The 27,423-nt window shown below is 49.2% G+C and overlaps 2 protein-coding genes across 5 annotated transcripts; both read left to right on the top strand.

Moving 5' to 3' along the window:
- Positions 1-81: 81 nt before the first annotated feature.
- LOC140522144 (inner centromere protein-like) lies at positions 82-8,141 on the top strand. Its single transcript, XM_072637246.1, has 8 exons — positions 82-929; positions 1,142-1,253; positions 2,344-2,546; positions 2,768-2,819; positions 3,978-4,098; positions 4,184-4,318; positions 7,845-7,954; positions 8,057-8,141. The coding sequence occupies exons 2-8, from the start codon at positions 1,150-1,152 to the stop codon at positions 8,076-8,078; spliced, it is 747 nt and encodes a 248-aa protein (XP_072493347.1). The 5' UTR covers positions 82-929; positions 1,142-1,149; the 3' UTR covers positions 8,079-8,141.
- Positions 8,084-26,525, top strand: LOC140522141 (inner centromere protein-like). Of its 4 annotated transcripts, XR_011973226.1 has the most exons (8): positions 8,084-8,153; positions 8,249-8,365; positions 9,051-9,196; positions 12,301-12,364; positions 12,554-12,688; positions 14,277-14,427; positions 19,240-19,333; positions 24,540-26,525. XR_011973226.1 is itself a non-coding variant. In XM_072637244.1 (7 exons), the coding sequence occupies exons 2-7, from the start codon at positions 8,315-8,317 to the stop codon at positions 19,254-19,256; spliced, it is 564 nt and encodes a 187-aa protein (XP_072493345.1). In that variant the 5' UTR covers positions 8,084-8,153; positions 8,249-8,314; the 3' UTR covers positions 19,257-19,804. The 4 variants fall into 4 exon arrangements, 3 of the variants coding, with proteins under 3 accessions (XP_072493345.1, XP_072493344.1, XP_072493343.1); XM_072637244.1 differs by lacking the exon at positions 24,540-26,525 and having other exon boundaries at positions 19,240-19,804; XM_072637243.1 differs by lacking the exons at positions 19,240-19,333; positions 24,540-26,525 and adding an exon at positions 16,076-17,347.
- Positions 26,526-27,423: the final 898 nt, after the last annotated feature.

The following is a 27,423-nucleotide window of genomic DNA, read 5'->3' as shown; positions in this document are numbered from 1 at the left end:
GGGGTCATGTTGACATTGGTGAGCAGTGGGGTGCTGGCCCGAGGTTGCTTTGTGGAATGGTAAGCCATCAGAGGGAGGATGTTGGGTTCCTGGGGCTTCTGCGTCCTCAGGACAGCAGTATGAAATGAGCATGCGAGCTCCTTCTGATGCCCCATGGCCTCCCTGGGCTGGGTTGCCTAAGTACCCAACCAATTCCTTACTGCATTTGGGGTGTAAAGCATCTGAGGGAGAAGAATGCCAGGTAGTTGCTGGGCCGGCACTCCACCTTCGTTCCCTGTTTGCCCCTGCCTCCCGATCCTGGCTCAGTTTAAGGGGCACCAGCCTGTGATGTCTGACCCATGTCTGAGAGAGGTTTGACTTCTGGGCCTCTCTCTTCAAGTCAGTTCTCTCTTCCTTGCCTCACCCTGGGACCACAGATGTACACTCACTGGTCCCTGTGGCCCGCCAGCCAGGCGCCAAGGCTCCTATTAATCACTTTCTTCCTGCCCAGCGTGCTGCTAGGTGCTGACCTCCCAGCTTGCTGCCAAGACACAAAGATCAAATGGCACTTGTTGGAACTTCTAACAGCTTGAGAATATTCAGATGACAATTAGGAAGGAAGGGAATGCTTTCTCTGTGCCTGGCCCTGGGCTTAGCGTGGCAGATACAAGCAAGCCAAGCTGGTGCCAGCCTTCATGGGGCATTTAGGTTCTTACATGGTAGATAACACAAGGAAGTGGTAACCAGTGTGGGGCATGGACTGAAACATAGTACCCAGAATGAGTACACTTGACTTTGAACTGTTGATTTGATTCCTTGCAACCATTTAGCCTTTCTGAGATCACTGCTGCCTTTCCAATGTCGTCGAAACACCTACGACCTCCAGAGAGATGGAGTGCAGAGACTGGAAAGGGAGCCAGTGAGATGCATCAGCATCAGAAAATACGAAGGTATCCAGATTGCTGCTGCAGTGAAGACATTCTTGGCATCTGAAGATGCTCCCAATGGCTAGTGCATTCAGGGTGGAGGGATGGGAGTGATCTTAAAGCCTGGACCTGGTCCCCTTCCCCTGAGCAACCCTGGAGCCTGCTTCAGATGATTTTTCTCAGCAGGTGACCTGGGAATTCTCATTTTGACCTTCCCTTCTGCTCTGAAATTGCAGATGGCACCATGGGGACCACCATAGGCTCTGGGAGAGTCCTGGAGGCCCACAGAAATGAGACGGTGTGGCTGCAGCAGATGCAGGAGAAGGAGGGTTTGAGCACTTTTTCCAGGTTAGCCTGGGGCCAAGGGACCCGCATGGGTGCAGCAGCCCAGGGCAAGGGGCATTGGGCAAAATTGAGTGACCTGAGGGATTGGGGACAGAAACCATTATTTAAAATAATTTAGGAACCGTATGGGGAATCTGGACCCTGTTGCAAGGCAGAGTCACAGGAACTGAGAAAGCACAAACAAACAAGGACAAGCATGTGTCCCATTACACTCTTGCTCCAACCTCTGCCATTTTGGCCTGTTTTCCTTCCTTCCCTCACCTCCTCTTTCTTTTCTTCTTTTCCTTTCTTACTCCTTCCATCCTTCTCTCCCTTCTTGCCTCCCTCTATGCCAGGCATTGTATGGAGCCCAGAGAATGAGAAACTCTCTTCTCTGTGGACTGGATCTTATGTTCTAAAGGGATGTGACCAGTCTTCTGGACTTGCCCTTCCTATGCTCCATCAGTATCTGGCTTCCCCCAGGCTAAGTGGGCAAGGCAGAACAATGGAGACAGGCCTGAGTTTGGTGTCAGCATCTATCTCCAGCCCTCCTAGTCTGTGCTAGCTCCCTAGGCCTCTGTAAATAGTGGGAGCTGGGCCAGAAGGCTTCCAAGGTCCCATCCATTCAAATGATGGTCCAGTGATGATGGTAGTACTCTCAACACTGTGTTTGGTGCTGTGGGAAACATGGAGGGAAGTAGGAGATGTTGAGGGGAGAGGAGACCCAGGCAAGCAGCAAGGGCAGGGCAGGGGAGAGTTTGGTGCCGACGTGCAGGCCCTGCAGAGAGTCTAGGACCCAGATTGGAAACCAGAAGGGACCTTGGAGGTCCTGGAGTCCAAGACTCTCATTTTCACAGACGAAGAAACTGAGGTACGCAGGCAAAATGACTTGCCCATGGTCCCCTAGCTAGTCAGTGTCTGAGGCTGAATTTGAACTCAGGCCTTCCTGATTCCAGGCCAGTGCTCTATCCACTGTGAGTTCCTTAAGGGCAGGGAACATATTCGGGATTTTCTTTGTTTGCCAGGCATAGGTTTGTAGACTGAGAGACAGAGCCTCCCAGATTGGCGATGCCTAGGGCCGTGGTGTCAAGACCCTATTTTCTGCTTCCTGCAGGGGGTCTGGCCCCAGGAGGCCCAAGAGCAGTCAGCACCACCAGCAGCTACTTGCGGTCAAAGAGAGCTTGGAGAAGCTGGTCCCGGGGGTGGCTGAGAACGGCTCCGTCTCTTGTGGGACCCAAAGCCAAGCAGCAGCGGTCCCCTCGCTGCCTGCCACCCCTACGGAGTTCCCCAGAATGTCAGGGAACCTGCCATGCTCAGGTAAGCTCGTACCCGTCGTGGAGATTGGCGTCAGCGATCAGCAGAGTGCCGAGAAGTGCCTGGTGGTGAGCAAGGCTAGCACAGGTCCTCTCTTTGGGCCAGTTCTACTGCTGTGGCTTGGTTCCCTCTGTGCCCTAAATCTGCAACAGGGATCTAACAAGATATCGGGGGTGAAAGGTTCGGAGGAAGGGTGGGTCTCCATTGTCTTCTTCTCTCCGTAGAGAGCACGATGGACCAAGGTGAGGCGCCCAGGAAGCTTCCTCAGAGCATCAGGTAGGAGGAGCCGCAGGTATCTGTGAGCACAAGTGGCAGGGAGAGACCACACAGGATGGTCCCAGAGCTGGCCAAGGGATCCACGAATTCAGTGCTGCTAAAGTGCCACTGTGTGCCTCAGTGAGCAAAACATCCCGGCACTGCTGGGAGGTCTGCCCTCTGGACGCTTTGACTCAGCCTCTTTCAGAACCTCCAAGGCAAGCTAGGCTTTTGGGGAAAAGCCGCCATCCAGATGAGCTTGGGGTCCCCAAGGCATTCCAGAGATCCTTAATATGGTCCTTGCACAACTCATGCTGACACCCAGCTAAGGCGTCCAAAATAACTTCCTTCTCAGAATCAGCCTTTAAGAAGAGTCTGCTTAGTGGGGCAGGTGAAAGGAAAGGAGGAGGCCATTCCCTAAGTTCTCTGGATGATAAGACCTCAAACATATTGGTGTGACTTTGGGCAGATGACGTTTCTGGGCCTCAGTTTCCTTCTCTGTCAAATGGGTGAATTGGAAGGCCTCTCAAGCTTTCTTGATGCTCAGTTGGTGACAAAGTGGTGGTGGATCCTGAGTAAACGCTCCTTGTGGCCTTGGTGGGTGGCTCCAGGAAGAATTTTGGCCTCCAGTGGAGAGGGAGGTGTCCTCTCTCCCTCCCTCCCCATATAATCTCGTCTACCATGTATAGGTGACCTACACACACACACACACACACACACACACACAAACACCCCTCCCTGTGGACATTCCCAGTAGGATGTGAGCCTCTGATAGCAGAACTTGTTCAATCTTTACTGCTGGAGCCTCAGAACCTAGAACAAGGCTTTTTGATGGAGGAGGTGCTTAGGAAAGTTGTATTTGATTTAATCAGACACATATGATTCCGTAGCAGTGTGTGTGTGTTATTCTCATCCTGGCTGTTGGCATCTGGTGTTCCTGTAAGATTGTGCGTTCTCTGAGGGCAGTGGGGACTTGACCTTTGTCCCTCCCCAGGCCAAGATAGAGCCCTCCAGGAGTGAGTGCCTGGGCCTGTGATTGTTAAAGTGTGCCAGGTCTAGGATGTGGAGGGAGGAGGAAGGCTGAGACTCCACCTGTCAGAGTCTGGCTGCTTCTGCTGTGGCAGGGGGCTGCTGTCATCTGTCCCAGGGCACCCATGGGTGCTGATTCTGCCCCCACAGGCGGAGGTGGAGCTACAAGCAAGCTGTCAATAAGGCGGCTGAGAAATGGCACCACATGGACGATGAGGCTCTCACTCCTCCTTGCACCAAGACAGCCTTACCTGTCTGCCCCGGCCGCAAGGTAAGGCAGGTGAGGCACACTCCCCATCCTGGCTGCTGCTAGGCTGGCGCCATGCCCACGCCTTCCTCCTTATCTCCCTGGGCAGGTGGTGCAGCCCGTACGAATGTTCCTACAGACAGTGCGAAAGAAGCAGATGCTCGTGACGCTGACCTCCGCCAGCCGCCCCAGTGTCATGAAGTCGTTCATGAAAAGCAACACTGTCCACCATCTGGATGCCGAGGTCAGCACCGGGGCCAGGGGTAGCCACCAGATGAACTTCTCTGCTTGGCCTGTGCCTGGGACTTCCACGGGACAGCTGGGAGTGCAGTTTTGCGTTGGTGACCTTCTCAGAGAACTGGGGTAAAAATAGTCCAAGCAGTGCCTGTACGTGAGCCAGAGGTGTGGTTTGAGTGTAGAGAGGATGCAGGTTTAATCCTGGCACTCTAGGTCCTGACTAAGAGCTGAGGCTCAATTGAACGTTCCATGTGGGTTGTATAAAGAATCGTCTTAGGAGATGAGTTTTCTTCAGTGGTGTGTCAGCCCCATAGTGTGCATGAACATCAAGGGAAACTCAGATTACTCTGCTTAGCTTGCCCGAGGTTTTAGAGGAAATGGCTGGGTCAGAGGTTGGGCAGGCAGGCAGCCGCCCTGCCCTGGAGCAGCCTGGAGGACTGGCTTCAAGTTCAGGGCTGCCCAAGGCCTCTGGCTGTGTGCCTGGCAGGGGTGTGTGAGGCAGCGAGAAGACTTAATGCCAGGTTTTCCTCCTTTTCTCCTTTCACAGGGCACTTTTGTCCTGAGTAATCCACCCACCTATCATCTTAGTAGTATAGCCACCCATCCCCACCCTCCCTACTGGACCACTACTTCCTGAAGTGCTAGAATCCCTTGTTTTACACGTGAACTTTGTGAGTGTGTCAGCAGAGTAACTCCCAGGGGAAGGGAGCCCCAGGAGGTCGAGTCGCTGGTTCAGGGTCACCCAGCAAGTCCTTGCAGGGCTTGTCCCGGGTTGCTGGCCCAGCACAGATGGCCCAACACGGGCATTCCCTTTGCACTGTGGGCAGCCACGACCCAGCGCCTGACCCTCCTGGATCCTGAGGCCTCAGTCCTGGGCTCTTGCCAGCAAAGAAACAAATGGCCCCCTGGTCTACCTTGCCCCCGATTTTCCCGCGTACCCTGGCTCGATGGTAGGCGATGGTGCTCCCCACTTTAGAATGCTAGTATTGACCTTTTCAGCTCCTGTTAGTGAGAAAAACTATGTTTTCAAAGTCTCATTCCTAATTCCCAGAGTCTCTGAGAGATCCTTCTTAAGGAGCTTGTACCTGTCCTTTGAGTTTGGTCTAAGGAGCACACCACTGTTGGGGCTGGTTCCTGCTCCCAGGGGCATTCCACAAACTTTCTGGTCAGTTGATTTTAAAGTTGTGGAAATGACTTGCCTTTTGGAATTGAAGTGGGGGTAGAGCCATGAGACAGACCTTGAGTGATGAAGGAGAAGGGAACCTGAGTCTTTGGCAGAGAAAGGCCCATCACCATCATCAGCCTGTGGGAATCAGGAAAGGAGCCTGGGGGAGCAGGGCAGCTGCATCTGTAACTTTGTGCTGAGGACTGCACAGTCTCGCCTACTTCACTGTGCCCAGCTAGGGGTACTGCCCCCAGGATCCCCACATCCTAAGGGCAGGAGTTTTCTGTAAGGGGTCTGGGGGTTATTTGGGAGAGTTCTCCCACTTACCTAAATCTGGGTTCCTGGGGTGAGATTCTTCCTGGCCTTCTTGGCTACTTCTTAAGAGTTCAGGGCCATGCCCAAGGTCCAGGCCAAGCAGCTGATTCTGTCTTGGAATATTCGCATGCTTCCTCCAAGGGGAGCAGCCTTTTCCATTTATGTTCTAGAGACCAGAAAGAGCCCAGCAGGTGATTAGTACTCAAGGAGACTATATTTTCCTCCTTCTGGGAATGAGGAGTTCCTTACCTTGAAGCCTTGGGGAACGGGGTAGCATTTCTGGCCAGAGTTGTGGTGTCCTGGCTCTCCTCTGAGGAGAGCTTTGTCCCACAATGACCTACTGAACTTGGGAGTCATGGCATTCCAGGGAAGGCAGTTCATCCCAAAGTCTCTGTTTAGGGAGGGATCAGAGTGTTGTTACCTTCAAGAGATTGTGGACTCCCAGGCAGGTCACGGGATCTGCAGTGCTCTGGGCCCTTGCTTTAGCTGGTGAAGAAATGTCGATAGAGAGTGGTGGAGGGAGGTACCAAGCTGGGAATTCTCACGAGACTTGGCTGCTCCCCAAAGCCCCCAAGTTTGTCAGTTAAACGTTCTTCAGGAGCTGCTGCTTAAAGCATTTCTGGGCCGAATCTTTTCAGAAAGGACTTTGGTTTCATCCATTTGAAGGACTTTTGTCTATTCGATTTGATGAACATTGGCTGACACCTGAATTTTTGAACCAAGCAAACGCAGTTGTATCAGTCATCCTGAAAATGCTGTCTCCCACTATTCTCTCCATTGTCATGCTTCCCACTCTCCCACTTCTTAGTCCACGCTGAGCCAGCTGCACGAATCGGGAGATTTTGCCTCTGGTTGACAGCAGAAAGGGCAGTGCGAGGAGGGAGCTGGAACTCAGTGGGGATTGATCCCTTGGGTAGCGTCTGTGTGGTGAGCTTCGGAAGTTATGTCAACCCTCGTTCTGTGAGAGGGAGGTGTACCGTCCACAGCATCCTGATGGGGTCATCTGTCTAGCCTTTACTGGAACACCTCAGAGCAGCAGGGAGCTCACTAGTTCACAAGGCATGGCCTGTGTCTATGGTTGCCAGCATGATGCTTGAGTGCAGTGGACCTCAAATCCCTGTACATTGGATTGAGTTAGAAGGCTCCATTCTGCTGTCCCGTTGGTTTCCTGCAGATTTTGACCCCTTCTGGGTGTGCATTCTGAGGCTGGGCAGAGTAGAGCTAGTCACTGTCCTCCTCCGTTCTCCTTTTTCTTCAGTCCCCATGTGATGAATTTCTGAAGCCTGACTCAGTCTTTCCCCTGGAGGGGTATCTAGATCTGGCAGGCCAAGAAGACCCTCGAGGTTCTCTCCCAGCACACTGGGTCCAAGGCTTCTTTCCGGACAGGTGGCCAAGGGGTGTGCGAGGTGTTCTTGTGGGGGCTGCACTCTCCTCGAGCTGGTGGGCTCAGGTATCCTGGGGTCCGATGGTATCGATCATTTGGCTGCACCTCACAGCTTTTGATGGGTGTGAAGCCCAGCTCACCGTGTCTTGTACGTGAGGCCTTGGATCAGCCCCTTGCCTCTTTGGATCAGTGAGGCCCTGATGTTGACTATCAAAAGGAGCCAGGAAAGCCTCCGAGCCTTGGTTTCTATACTGCCTCCATGGAACGGAAGGTCAATGAGCCCATTTGACAGATGATGAATTTTGGATCTCAGAGAGGGGAAGCAGTGGTGTACAGCCACCTGGCCAGTTAGTGGCTGACCAAGCCCTGGGAGTCTACCCTGGCAGGACACCAGCCACCCCCCATGCCCTCAGCTTCCCTTCCTTTGACTCACTGATGTCAAGAACGGTTGTTAGAGCATGGGCAGAGAAGAGACAGCTGCCTTCAGAGCTTGGTTCAGGTCCTGTCTGTGACACAGCCCTTCTCATGCTCTCTGCATATCGAATGGGGGGAAGGTGGGCCTTCCAGGGAAAGGGGGTGGGGAGAAGAGAGTCTGGGCATTCTGACCTCTTCTGGCCCCTGGCGGTCTCCCCATCTGCCTCACAGCTGCGATGCCCTTCTTGTCCTCAGGAGAAGGAACTGCAGCAGCTGGAAAACCTGAAAAAGAAGGAGGAGGCTGAGCTCCTAAGAAAGCAGAAGGTGGAGGAGGACCAGCACCAGCGCCTGGAGGAGATGAAGATGTGAGTGAGCACCTTCTGGAGGCATGGGCGGGCGGTATGGTGGGGAGGACTGAGGGGGCTCGCCAAGCCCAAGAATGGGTCCATTGCTCCTTGTTCCCCCAGGAAACGGGAAGAGCACCTGTAGAAGGCCCTGAAGGCCCGCAAGCAGGCAGAACAGCTGGAGGTAGAGAAGAAGAAACGCACTGAGCAGAAGTTGGAGGTCAGAGGCAGCCCCAGAGCCTGGGCCCCTGGCAAGATGCTGGGTGGGACAGGGCAGGGTCTTGACCCCTGACCTCCTGGCTCGGGGTCTCTCAGGCAAAGCAGAAGCCGCTGGCTAAGAAGGCCAGCAAGAAAACTGCCAGGAAGCTGGAGGAGGCTGAGATGATGCTGAAGCAGGAGGAAGAAGCCTGGAGGCAGACGAGACTCCAGCAGGTGAGTGCAGATGGGCCACCATGGAGGGAGGAGTGGAGCTGGCCAGCCTCTGGTCCTTCGGCCCCACTTACTTGTGGGCAGCCAACTGTGTGCCCCTGTGTGCTGAGCCTCGAGGCAAGAGGACCTTAGTTCAGATCCAGCTGTGCCACCTTGGTTAGCTCCTTTAACTGTTGCCTGCCTCAGTTTCCTCTTCTGCAAATTTATATTTGCCTAGTAGAAGTGTTGGTAAGGACCTGAGGAGATAAGCCAAACACAACTGAAATGTGATCTTCATCATTCTTGTTGTCAGGGCCCAGCCCCACAACAGAGAGGAACCTAAGAGAGAAAGACTGGGGACAGTTGTTCACCGTCCATTCTGGGATACCTGATGCCCCTCACTGCCTGGTGTGTTATTGGGGCGAGGAGGAGGACTGTGCCAGGTGCAGAATATTCATTCTGTAGTCAGTCAGAAGCATGGGCCCAATCTGGAGCCAGCATGGATGGTTCTTGTACAACCATTGATTTTAGAGCTGAGGGGGTCTTAAAGACTGTTGAGAGCAGCGGGGATACTGAGGGCGAGCTAGAACAGCCTGATCCGTGCCCACACCAGTCCTCCTCCTGCTCAGTGAGTTGTCTGTGCTCGGAGGCCCATGTGGCCCGTCCCTCCCCACCTCCCTGACGGGATCCCTCTCCTTTCCACCTGCAGCAGGAGGAGGAGCGGGAGCAGAAGCGGCAGAGGAAGGTGGCAGAAGCCCTAAGAAACGCGGTGCAGCGGAGGCAGCGGGAGAGGCAGCTGGCGCTGGAGAGGGAGATGCAGAGGAAGAGGGAGGAGGAGAGGCTGCAGGCTGAGTGGTGAGGGCCTGTCTGCCCCCTGAGCAGCTGTGCCTCCCCTGCCTCTCTGCTCATGTCTGTGTGTGTGTGCGCGTCTGTGGATGTTTCTGTGTGTGCGTGTGGGTGCAGAAGTGTGGCCGTGTGTGCGTGTGTGTGACTGTGTGCATGAGTGTGGGTTCCTGTGTGTGATTATGTGGGTGCATGTGTGTGTACATGTGTTTGACTGTGTGTGCTTCTGTGCGACTCTATGTGTGACTGTATGTGTGCATGAATCTGTGCCTGTCTGTGCATGAATGTTTGCGTGTTTATGACTGGTCATCTGAGATTTTGTGTGTGTGCATGTCACTGTGTGCCTGTGTGCGTGTGTTTGGTTGTGTCTTCATATTTGTGTAACTGTGTGTTCTTGTGTGTGTGGCTGTTTCTGGGTCTGAGATTGTGTGTGCGTGTGAATGAGGAGACTGTGTGTGATTGGAATGTGTGTGAAATTGTGTGAGTCTGTGAGAGATTGTGTGTGTGCGACTATGTGCGGCTGAGTGTGAGAGATTGTATTCGTGTGCGTGTGTGTGTGTGTGTGTGAGAGAGAGAGAGAGAGAGAGAAAGAGAGAGAGAGAGACAGAGAGAGAGAGAGGATGTGAATGTGAGTGAGCTCCCTGCAGATACCCGACATCTGTGAGAAGGCCTCTTGGGCAGGGAGGTACGTGGGGTTACTCCAGGCCACATGCTGGCTCCATTATTTACTTTCAACCGGTCATTGAGAATGTCCCTTGCCCTCTCCAAGACTCAGTTTCTTTTCCTAAAAGGTGTGGGTGCTAGATGGGCCCTGTCGGGAGACTCACAGGGTCGTGCTGAACTCTCCTCGTAGTTCCTGACCACCTTGGGAGCCTGAGATCATGTTGGCATCACTGGCAGGCAGGGCCATGGAGAGGATGGATTTTCACATTGGGGAGCTTGGGATCATGGAGCACGATTCCCCAGACACATCCTGCTTTTCTTCTTTGTCCTTTGCCCTTCTGGGACTAGCTGTTTTCCTTCCTTTCGATGGGCCATGTCTCCTTACTTCTTAGAACATGAGCAAGCTCTTTATCCCTCGCACTCAACCCAGAGCAGATGCTAAGTCAAGGTCTTTTTCCTTCCTTGGGGTGACTGTCCCGCTGTGTGGGACAATCTCCTTCACTTCTGTCCAATATCACAACAATTTTGAGAGGTGTGTATTTGCAGGGATCATCCCCATTTTGCAGATGAGGAAACTGAGACTTTGACGATTTGAGACACAAGTTGAATTTGTTGGAAGCAGATTTGAGCACGAGCAACGGTTTGTTTTTAATTCTGTATTTTGAAAATAGGTTTTATTAATGTCTTTGACAGGCGTTGTCTGCTCTCCCATAGTATTCCGTCCTGTGACAAGGGAGGTGGGCTGCCCTGACCTCAGGTGGGCAGCACTGTGCCCTCCACCTCCCTACCGCAAATGGGCTGAGGTGCAGGAACAAGAGGGGCTGGGGCGGCTGTTCAGTCCATCTCCCCTTCCATATGATTCTTGGCTCACACTCTTCTGTCCTCATGCCTGCTCTTCTCCTTGGACTTTTCTCGGTACCAGAGCTTCATTTCTTGCTGCATACTAATATTCTGTTACACCCATAGACCAGTTTGATCAGCCCCTCCCCAGTTGGTGTGTTCCTTCTTTGGTGGAGATGCTTCCTCCACGCTGGTGGGGTTCCAGCTCTGCCCAGGTAGCTGTGGCTTCTCAGTGTGGCTGAGAGCCCTTCTATATGCTCAGGTAGCATACCAGGGCCTGGGAATTTAAAGAATGACAAGCAACCCAGCTTACCAGAGAAATCGGCAGACCTTTTCTATGTTTTCATCTCTTTGCTGTCCTAGTTGCAGCCTTTCACGCTTTCAGGACAGTGCACTTACTTGGACACTCCAGCCCCATGCAATATCAGCTTGTTTTCCGGGGTGGTCTGAGGCAGCCCTGCTCGTATTTCACCTCTGTCCTGGTCCTTCGTGGAATTTTACGGATCACTCTGTATTTTTGGCTGCTGCCTTTCCACTTCCTGCGGGCATCAAGTGTTGACCTTTACAGTGAGACTTCTGTAGGACAATGATGGTCTGGCACTGAATCTTCTGTGTCCTTTGCACTTTTTCTGAGTTACTAGTCTACTTAAGTGAGAATTGCCCCAACTGTGTGCCATCTCTTCTCGTTCCATCTTTTGTGACTGGGCGCTAGTCTTGGCCTTCCCTGTAACAGTGGCGCTGCTGGCAGAGGCATCCCCAGGCCCGTCACACACCTCAGTAGGCAACCACTTGTTTCTTGCCTTTCCCGCTTTCTCTTGACTCCCGTGTTGGAATTTCAAAGTTTTTCCTCAGCTCTGAGCTTTTCATCAGGGTGTTGGAAAGTGCTCTATTCTGCTCAAGACCCCTTTTGTTCCTCTGCAGCATAATTATACTCAGTTTTTGAGCGAATCTCTTGACCGATCCTTTGACTCACTAAGGAGGCCCTGTAGCATTCTGGGATCTGATGGCAGCTACAAATCCTTTTAACGTTTTGGACCATGACAGGTGGACTTTTCATTTGAAACGTATGGCTCTGTCTCCACGGATGCGGCAGTTTCTGCATCAGGTTCCCTGCTGTGATGACATTACTGGTCCAGATATGAAATCACATCCTGATATTTACATGTATAGTTTTGCGTCTCCTATATTCATCATTCCATTAGTTTTCTAAGCTCTTGACTCAGAGGCCTATGGTGGGTGTCTGTTTTAGTGGGAGGCAGTACTGATTCCCAGCTCCTGCATCAGTGTTTGGGAATGTTCTTGGATTAAAGTGGAACAGAAAAGAGAGTTCAATTCCTTGAGCATTTCTTGAGTGCCTACTATGTACAAGAGACTGTCTCAGTTCTCTGGGGGTACAAAGACAGAAACAAAGCAGGCCCTGCCATCTGGGACCTTAGGCTTTCCTGACTTTCCTCCTGATACTCTTTCCCCTGTCCCATTGTCATGAGTAGGTGAAGAGTAGTTAAGACCTGGGCAAAGTGGCAGGAGGGGCCGCAGGGAGGGATTTGAGTCAGGACCAACCCTCTGGCCCCCTTCCTGCTGGTGACTGCTGAGGAAGGACTCTTGGTTTTCAGGGAGCGAGCTCTGCAGCTCCACAAGGAGAGATTACTGAAGGAACTGGAAGAGGAGCAGAAGAGGGTGAGGCACTGGGCAGGACCTGGGGTGGGCCTTGGTCTTAGCTACAGCCCCAGCCCTTACCTCCTCCTCCAATGGTCCCTTCAGAGGCTGCTGCCCCTGGGCTCTTTGGGTTTTCCTGGAACAGGGCAGGGATGAGGGGCAGCACCTTGGGCAGTTGTCTGGGCTGACGCAATGTTGTTGTGGCCCCAGGAGCAAGATCAGCGCCAAGAGCAGGAGCCAAAGAAGCTGCAGAAGGAGCAGGAGAAGAAGGCCAAGGAGGCCAAGGTGGTGGCAGCCGCTGCTGGAGCCCCTGACAGATGGTTGGAGGAGACCACGCACGTGCAGGTGAGGCCCCTTCTGCATCTCACTGCCCAGAAACGTAGAAAGGCAGGCTCCTAGGGGGCTGTTAGGCCACTAGCCAGGTCCACGCTCGGTCTTCTTCCAGTGCTCAGGATAAGAGGTCCCTTGGCCTCCGCTTCAAGATCTCTCAAGACCAGGGAGCCCATCAATTGATCAGCCAGCCCATTGCATTTTGGGAGAGTTCTGAATGTCAGGATGTGCCCAGGGGACCTCCCCACTTTGGCCCTGGTTCTATCCTCTGTTGTCTCAGCCAGGTGCCCACCACACGTGGACGTGAGGACACAAATTAAGTCTCCTCTTGTCCTGGCTCAGCAGTCCCACGTCCTTTGGCATTGGATTGCCCTTTTCTGCAGACTGTCTGGTTTTCAATATTGTACGATGGGGTGTAGCCTGGGCCTCAGAGGGAGCAGAGGCTAGAGGCACCAGGGCCACCTCTTTGTTTTTGGAAGCCCTGCCCACCTGCCTCTCCCTGTCTTTCTGGGATGCTGTGTCACTGCTGACCTACCCTGAACTTCCTGTCCCTTGAACGTCCTGGGGCCTTTTCACATGACCTTATGACTCTCCACACTTCGCCCTTGCAAATTTGGATTGTCTGAAACCATATTTTGACATTGACATGAATGCCTATTTAATTCCATCTTCTCAACACTGAACTAGGGCTCAGTGGGCTGGCACCGCCAGCATTGTGCAACGTAGCCCAAGGCTGTATCTGAGAGCAGTGGGGGCTAAGGACCAAACAGGACACCACGTTGGGGTTCAGCCTATAGCATGCACCATTTCCTGTGTGAACTCTTCAATTACTAGCACCCAGAGTTCTCTTTTGCAACGTGGGGCAGTGGGATGACCTCAATGACCCCACAAGGTCCCACTTGGTTCAAACTCTGAACCTCCTCCACATTCTGTGACCTCTACAGAGGAGAAGGGAAAGAAAGCCTAGGGAGAACTCTCCAAGGGGAGCCCAGTGTGGGGACCCCTTGGCCGCCTGTCAGCCCAAAGCTTAACCAAGCTCTGCAGGCTTGCCTCAGCTCTGTCTGCCAGCAGTTTCCTGATGTTTGGCTTTTTTCGGTCAGCAGAGGGTCAAGTCCAAGAGGTCCTGGCCCTCAGGAGTGTTATCTAGGGTTTAGCTACACACATCAAGATGTGGCCATCTCCACCGCCCTTCCCCATTGCTCTCAGTGATCAGGTCCTTGGTCTATAAGGAGTTGAAGATGCCCCACAAACCCTGTGGGGTCAGTGCACACCTTCCCAGAAAAGAACTCTTTGGACCCTGCCAGACACAAGATTTCCTCCACATAAACAGGGATTTCTTTCTGTGTTCACATCCTTTCCTCTGAGACTCCCAGCTGGAAGCTGCGTGTGACTTATCCACATTTGACACATCGAGAAACGGATCCACATAGAGGTGGAGACATAATGAGAGTGTTCTTCCTGGCCTGTGGCCACTCAGGACCTCAGTCTCTTCATCAGTCAGATGGGGTGTGGGTGGGTTTGCACTGAATCATCTCCCAGCTTCTTTCAGCTCTGGGACCCCAAGGGGCCAGGAAGAGATAAAGAGGTCTCCTTTCTTCTTCAGTCTCCAGTTGGCAACTCTTCTGAAATGACCCCCCAGAGCCCCAAGGGGAGCCTCAAGATCATCCCAGACAGTGATGGAATGGACCTGTGTAGTGATGACTCCACAGATGATGAGTTCCAGCCCGGCAGGCCCATTCCTGCTTGGGCCACTGGTAAGTGAAGACCGTCTCCCTGAATGACAAATGACACCCCTCATGAGATTGGAGTGAGGTGTACTAAGGGGAGCAATGTTTAAAAGGCTAGAAATGTAGGCTGATAGCAAGTTGTAAAGCTTGGCCTTTCAATGTCAGTGGAAACTTCCATTTGATCTAGAGGCTAAGCAGGGAAGGGATGTGGTCCGTCCTGCTGGGCTTTGGAAAAATTCCCGTGTAGCCTTGTGGAGGATGGGTGGGGGAGATCCACAGGGAGGGCAGTGTGCAGGTGAAGTCGCGGAGGGCTGTGTGAACTGCTGTGGTGGGCGAGGCAGCATCAATAACTGGGTCAGATCCAGTTCAGATAGTGTAAGGTCTGGTTGGCCCTCGATGGGCCATGTGCGTGGAAAAAGAGTGAGGAGTCTGGGGTAATGCTGAGATTGTGAGCCAGGTGGGCAGTGCTCTCCACAACAAGGTGGAGGTGTCCGTTAGGGGAGAGAATTCTGCATGTCAGATATAGAGAACTGGAGGTGCCTTTGAGACATCCTTTTTGAAAGAGCCAGCTGGCAGTGGATGATCTGGGGCTGACACTCAGGAGAGAGCAGAAAGCTATATGGATGCATAGCTCTGGAAGTGATCCACTTCACGAGAGGAAACAGTAGAGAGAGAAAGCAGAATGGGGCCCAAGAAGGATCCTTGATCCAGAGGGCTGATGAGAAGTCAATTAGGAAAGAGGAGAAGCAGGCGAGGGGCAGGTGGCCCGGGAACCATCAGCTGCAGAGATAAGATTGCTCCCTTTGGCACTGAAGAGGTTATTGGGGACAGTTGTATGTGAAGGGGGTGCTGAACATCTGACATGTGAAAGGAATTCAGTGGAGGGAGGGAAGGCCAGGAGGAGACATGCTGCAGGGTGGGCTCTTAGGAGGTTCCTTCAGGAAGAAGAGAGGAAGGGATGGGATTGAGGTATCTGGAGAGAAAGGGAATTTCCTGAGAGCCTGGGGCCTGAGGTCAGGGGAGGCAGGTTCTCAGCTGCAAGGGCTGGCGTTACAAGGGGTGAGGAGAAGGGAATATTTGGAACAACCTTGATGAGGAGAGTCATTAGGACTTGGGTGGCATCTGTTTGTGAGACCCCTGCTCTGATGTGACCCCTGACTCTCCTGCCCCAGGGTTCCAGCTCAGGCAGGCCACCATCTATCAGTACTACGGCCCTCCTGACATTGACCAGATCTTTGGCACCATCCTCAGTCCGGACCTCGAGGACATATTCCAAAAGAGTAAACCACGTTATCACACTCGCACCAGCTCTGCCCTCTGGGATTCCCCACCACTTGCCAGAGTCCCGGAGTTTGAGGGAACTGTCGTATGACCTGCAGACGCCTTGAGATGGGAGCAGGGAGGCCCCTCTTGGCCATCCTGTGCAGTCACAGCCGGACCTCACTGAGACTCCCAAAAGCTGTGGGTGAGCTCGAGGGACAATGGTGCTCACAGCGCCCACATGGTCAAGACAGCAGTCCCTCACCTGTACATAAGTGCTAGCTTGCTAGGTAGGTAGTTCGAAGCTGATGTCAGACTCCAGTGTTACAAGGTTAGGTTAAGAAAAGGTTAGATGATAAGGTTAGGTTAATAAATAAAAATTTTCTGGCATATGATGTGGCATTGTTCCTTTTAGGAAGGTCTTGGTACTTGATCAAGAAACTCTGCAGCATGACCTGGGCTGTGAGGAGTGGCAATGGTCGGTTTCAGGTGGCCGAGTTCAGCAGCTACCTGGGCTTGGCACTGGGGTGAAACAGCTGACCCTCAGCAGCAGTCAAGGAGCAAGAGAAGGTTCTGAGATGCCTTTGTGCCCTGACAGCCTGGCTTCCAAGGATCTGTCCAGCTCTGCCTTTTCCTGGCCCTCCTGTCCCAGTCATTGTCTCCTTCCTGGCTGGAACCTTTTACATCCTGGGTTCTCTGGTTCCTCCAGTGCTGATATTTGACCTCCTCTGCTGCCCTGCTCCTCAGCCTGGACATTTCATGTCCCATGCTGTCTGGTCTCCCCAGCCCGGACATTCCTGTACTGTGTTCTCTGGTGCCACCCTGCCGGTTGGGGCTGGATGTGTTGAAGAGACCTAGAATCGGGGCAGGTGTGCAGTCAGGGTGCAGTGGGAAATGTTCAGAAATTCTTTTCTCTTTAAGAGTGTGGCCCAAATGGGAGCCCATCTGGGGGTTGCAGCATCTTAACTCTGAAATGCACGCCTGCTCAGGGAGGATGATTAAGGCCCATACCACTAATAGTTATAACAATGACATGTCTCTCTAAGGCTGATAGAGCACCTTGCAAAGGTCATTTCATTCTATCCCTCACAACCCTGGTAACTCGGTGCTGTGATCCTCACTTTTCAGCTGGGGAAATCAAGGCAGGCAGCAGCTCCTTGACTCGCCCTGCACTCCATGCACCTGGTACATGATTGGAAACTGGGGTCTTCCTGACTTCGAGCCCAGGCTCTCTTCATCTTGCTGCAGACATTCACTAGTAGAGTGACCCTGCGCAAGTCGCTTCGCCCAGCTTGCCTCTGTTTCCTCACCTGGAAAATAAGCTGGAGGAGGCTGTGGCAAATCTGCTACCATATACCTGCAAGGAGAACCGCCAATGGGATTACAGAATTGGACAAGACTGAACGTACTTTAGGCTGATGATGAAGTGCTTTGTGGCTTACAGCAGGCTTCACCTGCATCCTTGACAAGAATCACAACTACTTAAGAATGAGAAAAATGAGGCCCAGACTCCCCTCCCTGCTTCAAGGAGCAGACTCGGTGCTGGTGCTTGGACCCAGCCTCTGACCTCACTGCTGGGTTTTCAGCACAATACCATGCTTACATCGCCTCTCATGTGGGCCCCAAACTCCCGTGGATGTGGCAGGGAAGGGAAGAGGCCAGACATACACCTGCAATTTTTGTCTCCCCTTTGATTTCTCCTGAGGGGGTTATTTTTTTTTTCAAAATCAGAATCAATCTGAATGAAACTATTTATTTCCAAGTAGTGTTTAAAAGGTCTTGGGTGTTTCCCCAGTTAATCACCCTCCATTCCTCCCCAGAGCATACCTGCTCCCACCACATCAGTGTTTGAGAGGTAACCTGGACCAGAGCTGGTGGGGAACCCGAAGCTGAATTTCAATGTCTCCATGGGGATGAAACTGGCTGTGTGACCCTGTCAAGTCACTTAAGCTGAGCCTCAACTCTTGCATCTCTAAAATGGGCATCAGAATGTGTCATAAAGTGGTTGTGAGAATCCAATGAGCTCATGGTGGTAAAGTGTCAGACATATTGCTGCTTGGTCCTTGAACAATTCATTTCACTTCTTGGCCTCTGTTTCCCCATATGTAAAAGGAGGGGGCTTCATCAGACGACCTTTGAAGCCTCTTCTAGCTCTGCAACTGTGATCCCATATAAATTCTTTTAAAAGTAGTTATTAATGACTTACAATTTTCTTTTTCTGGAAATAGTAGTTTACCTTTTTCAACTGCATGTAAATATTCCTTTGTTGATAATAAGGTTTTGAATTCCACATTTGTTTATCAGTCACTTTATTCTCCCCTCCCCCCTCCACAAGAGGCCAAGCACTTTCCTATAAGTTATGCAGACTCCACGATGAAAACATGTCTGCATTAGTCATGTTATGAAAGAAGAAACATAAGAAAAGGGCAAAGTCATACTCCCAAAAAATAGCATGCTTTGATCTCCATTCTGACCCGCTAGTTCTTGCTCTGCACATGGGCACCATTTTCCATCTTGAGTCTCTTGCAACTGTCTTAGATCCTTGCCTTGCTGAGAAGAGCTATGTCTATCATAGTTGTTCATTGTACGCTGCAGCTGCTCTGTGTACAGAGTTCTGGTTCTGCGGACTTCACTCAGCCTCAGTTTCTGTAAGTTCAGCTTTTTCTGAAGTCTGCCTGCTCATCATTTCTTAGAAGATATATTTTTATAGCACAACTTATTCAGCCATTGCCCAAGAGATGGGCATCCCCTCAGTCTCCAGTTCTTGGCCACCACAAAAAGTGCTGCTCTACATATTCTTGTCCATGTGGGTCCTTTACTATTTTTTATGATTTCTATGATACAAACCTAGTAGTGGTATTGCTGGATCAAGAGGTATACACAGTTTCGTAGCCTTTGAACACAGTTCTAAATTGTTCTCGACCATGGTGGGATTGGTTCAAAATTCCACCAATAACGCATTACTCTTCTAATTTTCCCACACCTCTAACATCATTTTCCTTTTCTGTCATGTTACACATGACAATCTGATGGGTGTGAGATGGTACTTCAGACTTGTTTGCATTTGTATTTGTCTAATCAATAGTGATTTAGAGCACTTTGACATATGACTATAGTTAGCTTTTAATGATTCAATCTGAAAATTACCTGTTGAATTGCTTTGACCATTTATTAATTGGGGAATAACTTCTATTCTTAGAAATTGGACTCACTTCTCTGCATATTTGAGAAATGAGGCCTTTAACAGAAACACTGGCTTTGAAAATTGTGTCCAGTCTTTCTGCTTTCCTTCTTCTACCCTTGGTTGCATTGGTTTTGTCTGAGCAAAAACCTTTTAATTTCATATACCCACAATGATTCATTTTGCATTTTATCATTCTCTCTTTCTCTTGATTGGTCACAAAGTCTTCCCTTCTTTGTAGATCTGACAGGTGAACTATTCCACGCTCTCTTCATTTGCTTATGGCATCAACCTTTATGTCTAAATCATGTACCCATTTTGAACTTCTCTTTGTATGCAGTGTAAGGTATTGGTGTATGCCTAGTTTCTGCCATATTTTTCTCCCTTTTTCCCAGCAGGTTTTAGGAAATCATGAGTTCTTATCCCAGAAGCTGGACTCTTTGGACCACTGAATTCTTTCTTCAAGGCCCAAGTCATGCCTCACTATATCTGGTAACGCTTCCCTGACTCCCCAGCTAAAAAAGTGGAACACTTTTTTGGATTATGGAGACCTCCTCTGTTCCCATCCCATCCTTGCGCACGGTTCCCCACTCCTCTTGTTCAGTCATGCCCAACTCTCTGGGAATCCATTTGGGCTTTCCTAGGCAGGTACTGGAGAAGGGAAATCGAGAGCTATTGCTCACCCAAAGGCCTAACACTGGGTGTTGGCTGGTGAGAAGACCTGCTTCATTGTTCGAGACGCTGGACCCCTGAAGTGGTCAACTAAGTGAGGACTAGACAAGTGCAGAAATGAAGCCTGGACTCAGTCTACATCTAACAGTTGGGTCTTACAGGGGTGAAAGTGTAGTCCAGAAGTACATGATGCAAATATTTGTTTTGTCAAGCTATACAGATTATGTAATGTAAAAGCCAGAGTGGTGATAGAATGTGGAATGTGGAATATAAGGGCTGGGAAGGATCTTTTTAAAGAAATAATTCTTAAAATTGATTTTTCTTCTATATTTATAATCTTCCCTTCCATTCATCCCCCCAGTCCCAAACAAAGGAAAAGAAAAATTCTCTCCTCATAAACATGCACAGTGCAGCAAAACAAATCCTCAGTCTTGATCCTGCCCAAAAATATACATCCTTCTTGGCACTGGGAGTTCATCAGCCTCCCATCAAAGTGAGATGGCGGTTTCCTTTTGAGTTTTCTGGACTCACAATTTTCCCCTGCTTGCTTGGACATCTGGACGTTGGTTTTCCCTACAATGTGTTCCCTATACAAACTGTTCTGGTTCTGCTCACTTTGCTCTCTGTGTGTTTATTGAGGTCTTTCCAGGATCCTCTGAAACTGGCCATTTAGTCATTTCTTGGGACACAATATTCCATCACACTCATACAGCACAATTTGTCCAGCCGCTCCCCAGTAGGAGAGTAGCCCCTTAGATTCCATCTTCAAGCTACCATGAAAAGAGATGCTCTAAGTATCTTGGGATATAGCAATCTTTTTCCTCTTTCTTTAGTCTCCTGACCTTGGGGTACGTCTTGAATACTGGTCCAGCTATTGGGAAGAATTTTAAAAACCAAAAGGTCAAACCTGAGATGGAGTAACCTTGTAATAGGGAAGATAGGATGTTAGAGCAGGACCTTAGCAGAAATGGTTTAAAGAATGTCAAGTTAGTGGACTAGTCAACAAGCTTGATTAAGCAGCTACTTAGTGCCAGACACTGTGCTGGGGATAGGAGGAGAGGCAAAAGACATTCCCTGCCCTCAAGGAGCTCCCCGTCTGGTGGGGACCATGACCAATGTCAACCCTCCACAACCATGTCAAGGTAATCACTAATATCCACACACCTTGTTGGGCTCACCACTTACTGTAACCTGGGTGACCTTGGGCAGGATACGACACACCAAAGTGGTTCAGAACATCGAATGTCAGAGCTGGGAAGGACTGTGAAGAAACTGAGACCCACAGAGATTTGGGCCAAAATTCCCCAGCTAAGACCTTGATTTCTGGCCTCGCTGATTCTGAGGCCAGAGTTTTTTCCACCTGGCCTGAGAAGCAGAGACGTCCTTCCTTCAAGAACCAGAAACCAAGACTCATGTTCTCTTTGATTATAGATGGAAGGGAATTCAAGAGAATTGAAATAGAAATCCAGCTAAGCCAAAGTGAGGGAAGCAACTCAATCTCCTAAGATTCATGGGGTTCTCACACACACACACACACACACATACACACACATGCACACATATTCACACACATGCTCACATGTGCATGCACACACATGAATGTATACCTTGATTTAAGCCTCTTCCTATTAGTGAAAAGCTGTGTTTTGTAAGTTATTCCTAGTCTAGTGCTCATCTAGATGCCAACATTAATTTTCAGAGTCAGTTATTATTTCTCTTTTCCTTTGACAATCTGTGTTTCTTTGGTCTAGAGGACACCCTGATTTGACAGAGTTTCTACTAAATTTTCAGCATTCATCTCCACAAAATCTTGACTACCATATTTTCTCCCCCTCTCTCCCCTCCCCCCCAAAACACCAAGCATTCTGATTACCCCTACCACCAATCTGCCCTCCCTTCTAACATTCCTCCACTTCCCTTGAACCTATCTTCTCTTTTGTCCTGTAGCGCAAGATAAATTTCTATACCCCACCTGTAGTTCTTATTTTCCAGTTGTGTGCAAGAATAATACTCAACATTTTGTCCTCCAACTTTCAGTTCCAACTTTTCTTCCTTCCTCCCTCCCTACCCATCAGCACTGAGAAGGCAAGCAATTGAAAATATGCTATATATGTGCAGTTTGGCAAATGACCTACATAATTCCAGTGTGTGTGTGTGTGTGTGTGTGTGTGTGTGTGTGTGTGTGTGTGTTCATCCTTCATTGCCAAAGAACAGCATGCCATCAGAGAAATGATGACATGACTTGCACTTGACTTTGTTTTGAGTGAGGGAGGGCTGTGCAGGTCACCAGCCTCACTTTTCCTCCAGAGTCCCCTGAATCCAGGGACCAGATATTCATCGGGATGCCTGGAGATGACCCAGCATGAGGTCTTTGGGATTAAGTGATTTACCCAAGGTAACACAGCTAGTGAGTGTCACGTGTCTGAGGTGAAATTTGAACTCACTTCCTCCTGACTCCTGCACTGGTTCTCTATTCACTAGCTGCCCCTCTTCCATAATAGTTATGTTGTGGAACACTAACTCTATTTCCTTCCATCCTATCCTGCCTCCCATTTCTTCTATTCTCTTTTGACCTTGTTCCTCCCCAAGTGTTTACTTCTAATTACTCCCTCCTTCCATTTGCCCTCCCTTCCATCATTCCCCCACCCTGCTTATCCCCTTCTCCCCTACTTTGCTATGATGTAAAATATCTTTTCATACCAAATTGAACATGCATTTTATTCCTTCCTTGAGCCAAATGTGATGAGAGCAAGCTTCACTTTTTCCCTCTCATATGCTCACTTTTCCCCTCCTTTGAAAAGGCTTTTCTTGCCTCTTTTATGAGAGATAATTTTCCCCATTCCATTTCTCCCTTTCTTCTTCCAGTATATTTCTCTCTCACCCCTTAATTTTACTTTTTTCAGATATGACCTCTTCCTCTTTAACTCAAGCTGTGTTCTCTGTCTGTGTGTGTGTGTGTCTGTGTGTGATTGTGTGTGTGTAATCCATCCAAGTACCCAGATGCTGAGAAAAGCTTCAAGGGTCACAAATATTGTCTTTCCATGTAGGAATGTAAAAAGATCAGCTTTAGGAAGCCCCTTATGATTTCTCTTTCCTGTTTATCTTTTCATACTTCTCCTGATTCTTGTATTTGAAAGTCAAATTTTCTTTACAGCAAGAATATCTGAAAGTCCTCTACTTCACTGGAAGGCCATTTTCCTCTTACGGTATTATACTCAGTTTTTCTGGGTAGATGATTCTTGGATGTAATCCTAGTTCCTTTGACGTCTGGAATATCCTTTCCACGCTCTTCACTCCCTTAATGTAGAAAATGCTAACTCTTCTGTTATGCTGATCATATTTCCACAGTACTTGAATTGTTTCTTTCTCCTTGCCTGCAATATTTTCTCCTTCACCTGCAAACTCTGAATTTAGGTTACAATGTTCCTAGGAGTTGCTCTTTATCGATCTCTTTCAGGAGGTGATCAGTAGATTCTTTCCGTATGTATTTTGCCCTCTGCTTCTAGAGTATCAGGTCAGTTATCTTGGATAATGTCATGAAAAAGGATGTCTAGGCTCATTCTTTGACCATGGCTTTCAGGTCGTCCAACGATTTTTAAATTGACTCTCCTGGATTTATGTTCCAGGTCACTTGTTTTTCCAGTGAAATATTTCACATTGTCTTCCACGTTTTCATTCTTTTGGTTTTGATTTGCGATTTCTTGGTCTCTCATAAAGTCAATAGCTTCCATCTGTTCCATTCTAATTTTCAAGAATTATTTTTTCAGTGAGCTTTTGAACCTTCTTTTCCATTTTTCTAATTCTGTGTTGTTCAAGCATTCTTCTCCTCATTGGGTTTCTGAACCTCCTTTGCCAATTGAGTTAGCACCCTGTTTTAAAAGATGATATTTTTCTCAGCACTTTTGTGTCTCTTTTGGCAAGCTGTTGACTGGCTTCTCATGATTTTCTTGCATCTCTATCATTTCTCTTTCCAATTTTTTCTCCACCTCTCTTACTTGATTTTGAAAATCCTTTCTGAGCTCTTCTATGGCCTGAGACCATTAAAAATTTATTCTGGATGTTTGGGATGCAGAAGCCTTGACTTTTATGTCTTTCCCTGATGGTAGGCATTGTTATTCCTCATCCAAACAGATGAGAGAAGATATCTGTTCACCAAGGATGTCACCTTCTATAGATTCATTTTTCTTCCCTTTCAGAGACAAGTTCAGAGCCAGATACTTGACTTTTGGGTTTTTTCTCAAGAGTAGGGTGTACTGTGGGACCCTGTAAGATCTTAGTTCCTCCAAGGTGGCCCAAGCAAGCCTGCACACTGGTCTGGGAGCAACCAGAAAAGTTTTGTGCCCAGAATCTGTGAGTGGTAGAATTTCCTCTCCACATATACCTCGCTTCCAGTTACACCATGCCAGCCCTGGGGGCCGAGTTTCAGATGAGATGCTCAATTCCCCGAGGAGCTTGAGGTGAGGGTAGGGTCCCACTAAGGCCTGAAGTTCAAATCAACTGGTCAGTGCCCCCAGAGGCTTTACAATGGGTCCTCCTGCAACAGATGCCAGCTGCTGCCTGCCGTGAGAGCTGCAGGCTGCGGGCTCTCTTGCCTCAGCCTGGCACAAGAGCTGTGAGGGGACTGTGCTCCCTTCTCAGACAGCTGAAAAAGCCCTCTCACTGGCCTTTGGCGCCTGTGGGTTGAGGGATTTGGGCTGTCCCTGGGGATTGCTCCCCCGAGGCCTCCGCCAGCTCTGCTCCTCCTGGCAACTAGTGACCAGGACTGGGCTGCACTGTCCCCTGAGTCTGGCGAGACAGACCTTTTCCCATAGGCCTTGCAGGTCACCCTGGGCTGAAAGTCTCCTCTACTCTATCGTTCTGTGGCTTCTGGTGCTCTAGAATTTGTCGAGTCATTCCTGACAAGTGCTTTTATGGGCTGTGGGGGAAGAGCTAGAGTATGTTTGTCTTTCTACTCTGCCATCGTGCTTCCATGTCCCGACAGTGTTTTTAATCTTTTTTTTTCCTTCTAACATTTTTGCCTGTCTAGATATATCATGAACGCCAGGGGTGTCAGTCAGTCAGTTGACTGGCTTTGAATAAGCACCTACTACACACCAAGCCTTGTGCTGAACCCTGATGTCAACAGTGTGGTAGAGAAAGGTACAGGATGGAGTGAAAGGAGAAATAAGTTTGGGGTAAAGTGACCTGGATTTCACCAGCTGCATGACCTTCAGCAAGTCACTCATTTTCCTGGCGCATCAGCTTTCTTACCCATACAATTCTGGGGTTAGAGAGTTTCTGGTGTGTGACCTGGTGACTGCTTTTGAGCAATCCTCGAGAGCCCAGAATCAGGGGTCATGAAGACCTGACTTCAAACGCTGTCTCAAACAATCATTGATATGTCAGAACCTCACCTTCCTCATTGGTGAAACAGGGATAATAAAAGCTCCTACCCCAAAGACTGCATCTCAGGAGGATCACCTAGGGAAAATGTCACACAAAACTTTCAGTGTCATCTCAATCTTGGCTGTAATTGTAATGATGATTAATGGATCATCATTGAACAGTCACTGGAAAACCACTAAGAATCCCGGATGCTTTTCAGAAAACCTGCTGTTTAATGAAAAGCTAACCTTTATATTCTACTTTAATATTTGTGCAAAACACTTTACAAATACTATCTCACATTTTCCTCATACCAATTCAAAACCTGTGGGTTATTTTTATTCCTGTTCTGAAGATGAGAAAAGTGACTTTTGATCCACAAAAATTTAATCAGATGTATCCTGTGCAGGAGGTTCCAGAGAGCACCAGGCTGGTTCTTGAACATTCTTGATTCAATGTCCCCAAAGTCTCTCTATGATTATCTATTCTAGAATTGTCCCAGGAAACCAAAATTACCTTCACTCACCTAGAGTTTCAAGATATACATCTGCTTCCCTTATTTTAAAAAATTTCTCAACATTGGCTTTTCTCCATTCATAGAGGACATCTCTCCCATTCCTCATGATCAATAAATGGGTGCATTGCTGAGATTACCTCTAGGGGTCTGATGGCACTAAGTCTGTCATACCCAAATAAGGCACTAATCCTTCCTAGTTCCTAGTACCTGTAAGGATAGAAGTCATGGCTCTCGTCCTAGAACACAGTGTCACTAGATTTAGAGCAAGGACAGCCAGGGTCGAAGTGTAGGCTATATCATTTCCTGGCTCTATTTCCGTATGACTCAGTTTCCTCATCTGTAAAAGAGTCCACATGACCCTTCTAGTTGCAGGATTCTCTGTCCTGGGGTGCCTAACTGCTCTGACATGATGGAATAATGTTCCTTCCAGCTTTCAGTATCATAAGTGCCCACTGGAGGGAACTGAGCACATATATTTACACCATTCCTTCCTCCCACTACCTGGAGTTTCCTGAACTCCTGATGCTTGGCAGCTGCTGTTGGCCTCAATATCTTTCTGGCATGTACTCTGCTCTCCAGTCTCCACCCCATACCTGGGACATTTGCTCTCTTGATCAACATTATTCATAAAACACAGTATGAGTTTGAGTTTTCAGAAACAAATAAGGGAAGGAACTGCAGATTTGTACAACCCTGAGATTGGGTCAGCAAGCGATTGGAGGAAGAGGGAAGAGCCATGGCTCAGAACTCCAGCCCACCGGCTCTCCTTGTGTCTGAGTGGTTTTGCTGGACCTGCTCCATCAGTCTACTCTTGCTCGGATTTAAACCTCAGTGAGCAGTGCAGTCCCACTGACTCCATGTTGTGCCAGGTCCCTGCCTTCAGATTCCCATTCTGAGCAACTTTGGCCCCAATGAAGTGATAGGGGAAGGCACCTGCTTCAGTCCTTTACAAAGGAGGGAGACTATGGGGGTGAACATTGCTTATATCAGACTTGTTGTATGAACTCTTGTTTTTATTCTTTCTTTTCATAAGGGATGGCTCTCTGAAAAAGGAAAAGAAAGGGGAAGGGATACCTTGGGAAATGTCAAGGATGTCAAAACAATCTATATCAATACATGTTTAAAATGCAATATGGAAAAAGTTCTCTCATTTAAAAAAAGAAAAACGTGGAGGAGGAGAATCCAGATGATTATAGATAGATAGAGATTGATGGATGGATGGATGGATGGATGGATGGATGGATATTTGAATAGTAGATAGTTGGCTAGATAGGCAAGAGATGATATAGATGGAGGAATAGGTCAGTGGATGAGTAGATGATAGAGATATATAGATGCATGGATAGTTGATAAAGATGGATGGATGGATAGATGGATAGAGAGACAGAAAATTGATTAAGCTCTCCATCTCTGCTAGGCATTAGGCCAAAGGAAATATCCCAACACCCCTGGGGAAAGAGGATGGAGTCACCTGGTATTGTTTTGGAAGCTTGGAAATTTGCAGCAAATGGATTACAGTCTTTTTTAATTAGGACACTTCCGGATTTGTCCACAAAGAATTTCTTGAAATGCATAACATGTGAGCTGTTAAGTCTGTGTGTGCTCAGCGAAGCTTGCTTACCTAGGGACAGCAGTCCTAAAGTAGAACTGCACAAATCTGGGTCATATCCAAGTTCATGGAGAGATATCACAAGGTCACAGCCTGTTTAACTCGTTGCTGGTGAGTCCTTCCCTACAAACAGCTTCCTGCAGATTTGCCCCTTTAGCTGCCAAGTCAGTCCCTTCAGTTGCTGTTTTCTTCCCCTTTCCTACACCCCCAGCACCTCGTCTGCATCAGTGGGAGGCACCCACACACTCTGGGTGCATAAGATGTGCCAAGAAGCTGATCGCCCCTCAGCAAAGAAGCCTGGGAATCTCATAAATGTGAAGGCTTGGCTCAGAGGCAAACAAACCTCTCTGTATCTTTGAATAAATAAAAAGATCTTGCCAAGGCACAGGTCTGACCAAAACACTCTTCGCGCAAAAAATC

The sequence above is a fragment of the Notamacropus eugenii genome, chromosome 2, assembly GCF_028372415.1.
Source record: "Notamacropus eugenii isolate mMacEug1 chromosome 2, mMacEug1.pri_v2, whole genome shotgun sequence".
Taxonomy (NCBI): Eukaryota; Metazoa; Chordata; class Mammalia; order Diprotodontia; family Macropodidae; genus Notamacropus; species Notamacropus eugenii.
The sequence above is the reverse complement of the archived record's forward strand: the minus strand, read 5'-3'. Positions and strand labels throughout refer to the sequence as shown.

Coding starts and splice junctions, on each gene's coding strand:
- LOC140522141 (XM_072637242.1), top strand. CDS start 8,315: ATGATGCTGAAGCAGGAGGAAGAAGCCTGGAGGCAGACGAGACTCCAG. Junction 8,366..9,050: donor GGCAGACGAGACTCCAGCAG/GTGAGTGCAGAT, acceptor TTCCACCTGCAG/CAGGAGGAGGAGCGGGAGCA. Junction 14,428..15,572: donor CATTCCTGCTTGGGCCACTG/GTAAGTGAAGAC, acceptor CTCCTGCCCCAG/GGTTCCAGCTCAGGCAGGCC.
- LOC140522144 (XM_072637246.1), top strand. CDS start 1,150: ATGGGGACCACCATAGGCTCTGGGAGAGTCCTGGAGGCCCACAGAAAT. Junction 2,820..3,977: donor AAGCTTCCTCAGAGCATCAG/GTAGGAGGAGCC, acceptor CTGCCCCCACAG/GCGGAGGTGGAGCTACAAGC. Junction 7,955..8,056: donor CGCCTGGAGGAGATGAAGAT/GTGAGTGAGCAC, acceptor TTGTTCCCCCAG/GAAACGGGAAGAGCACCTGT.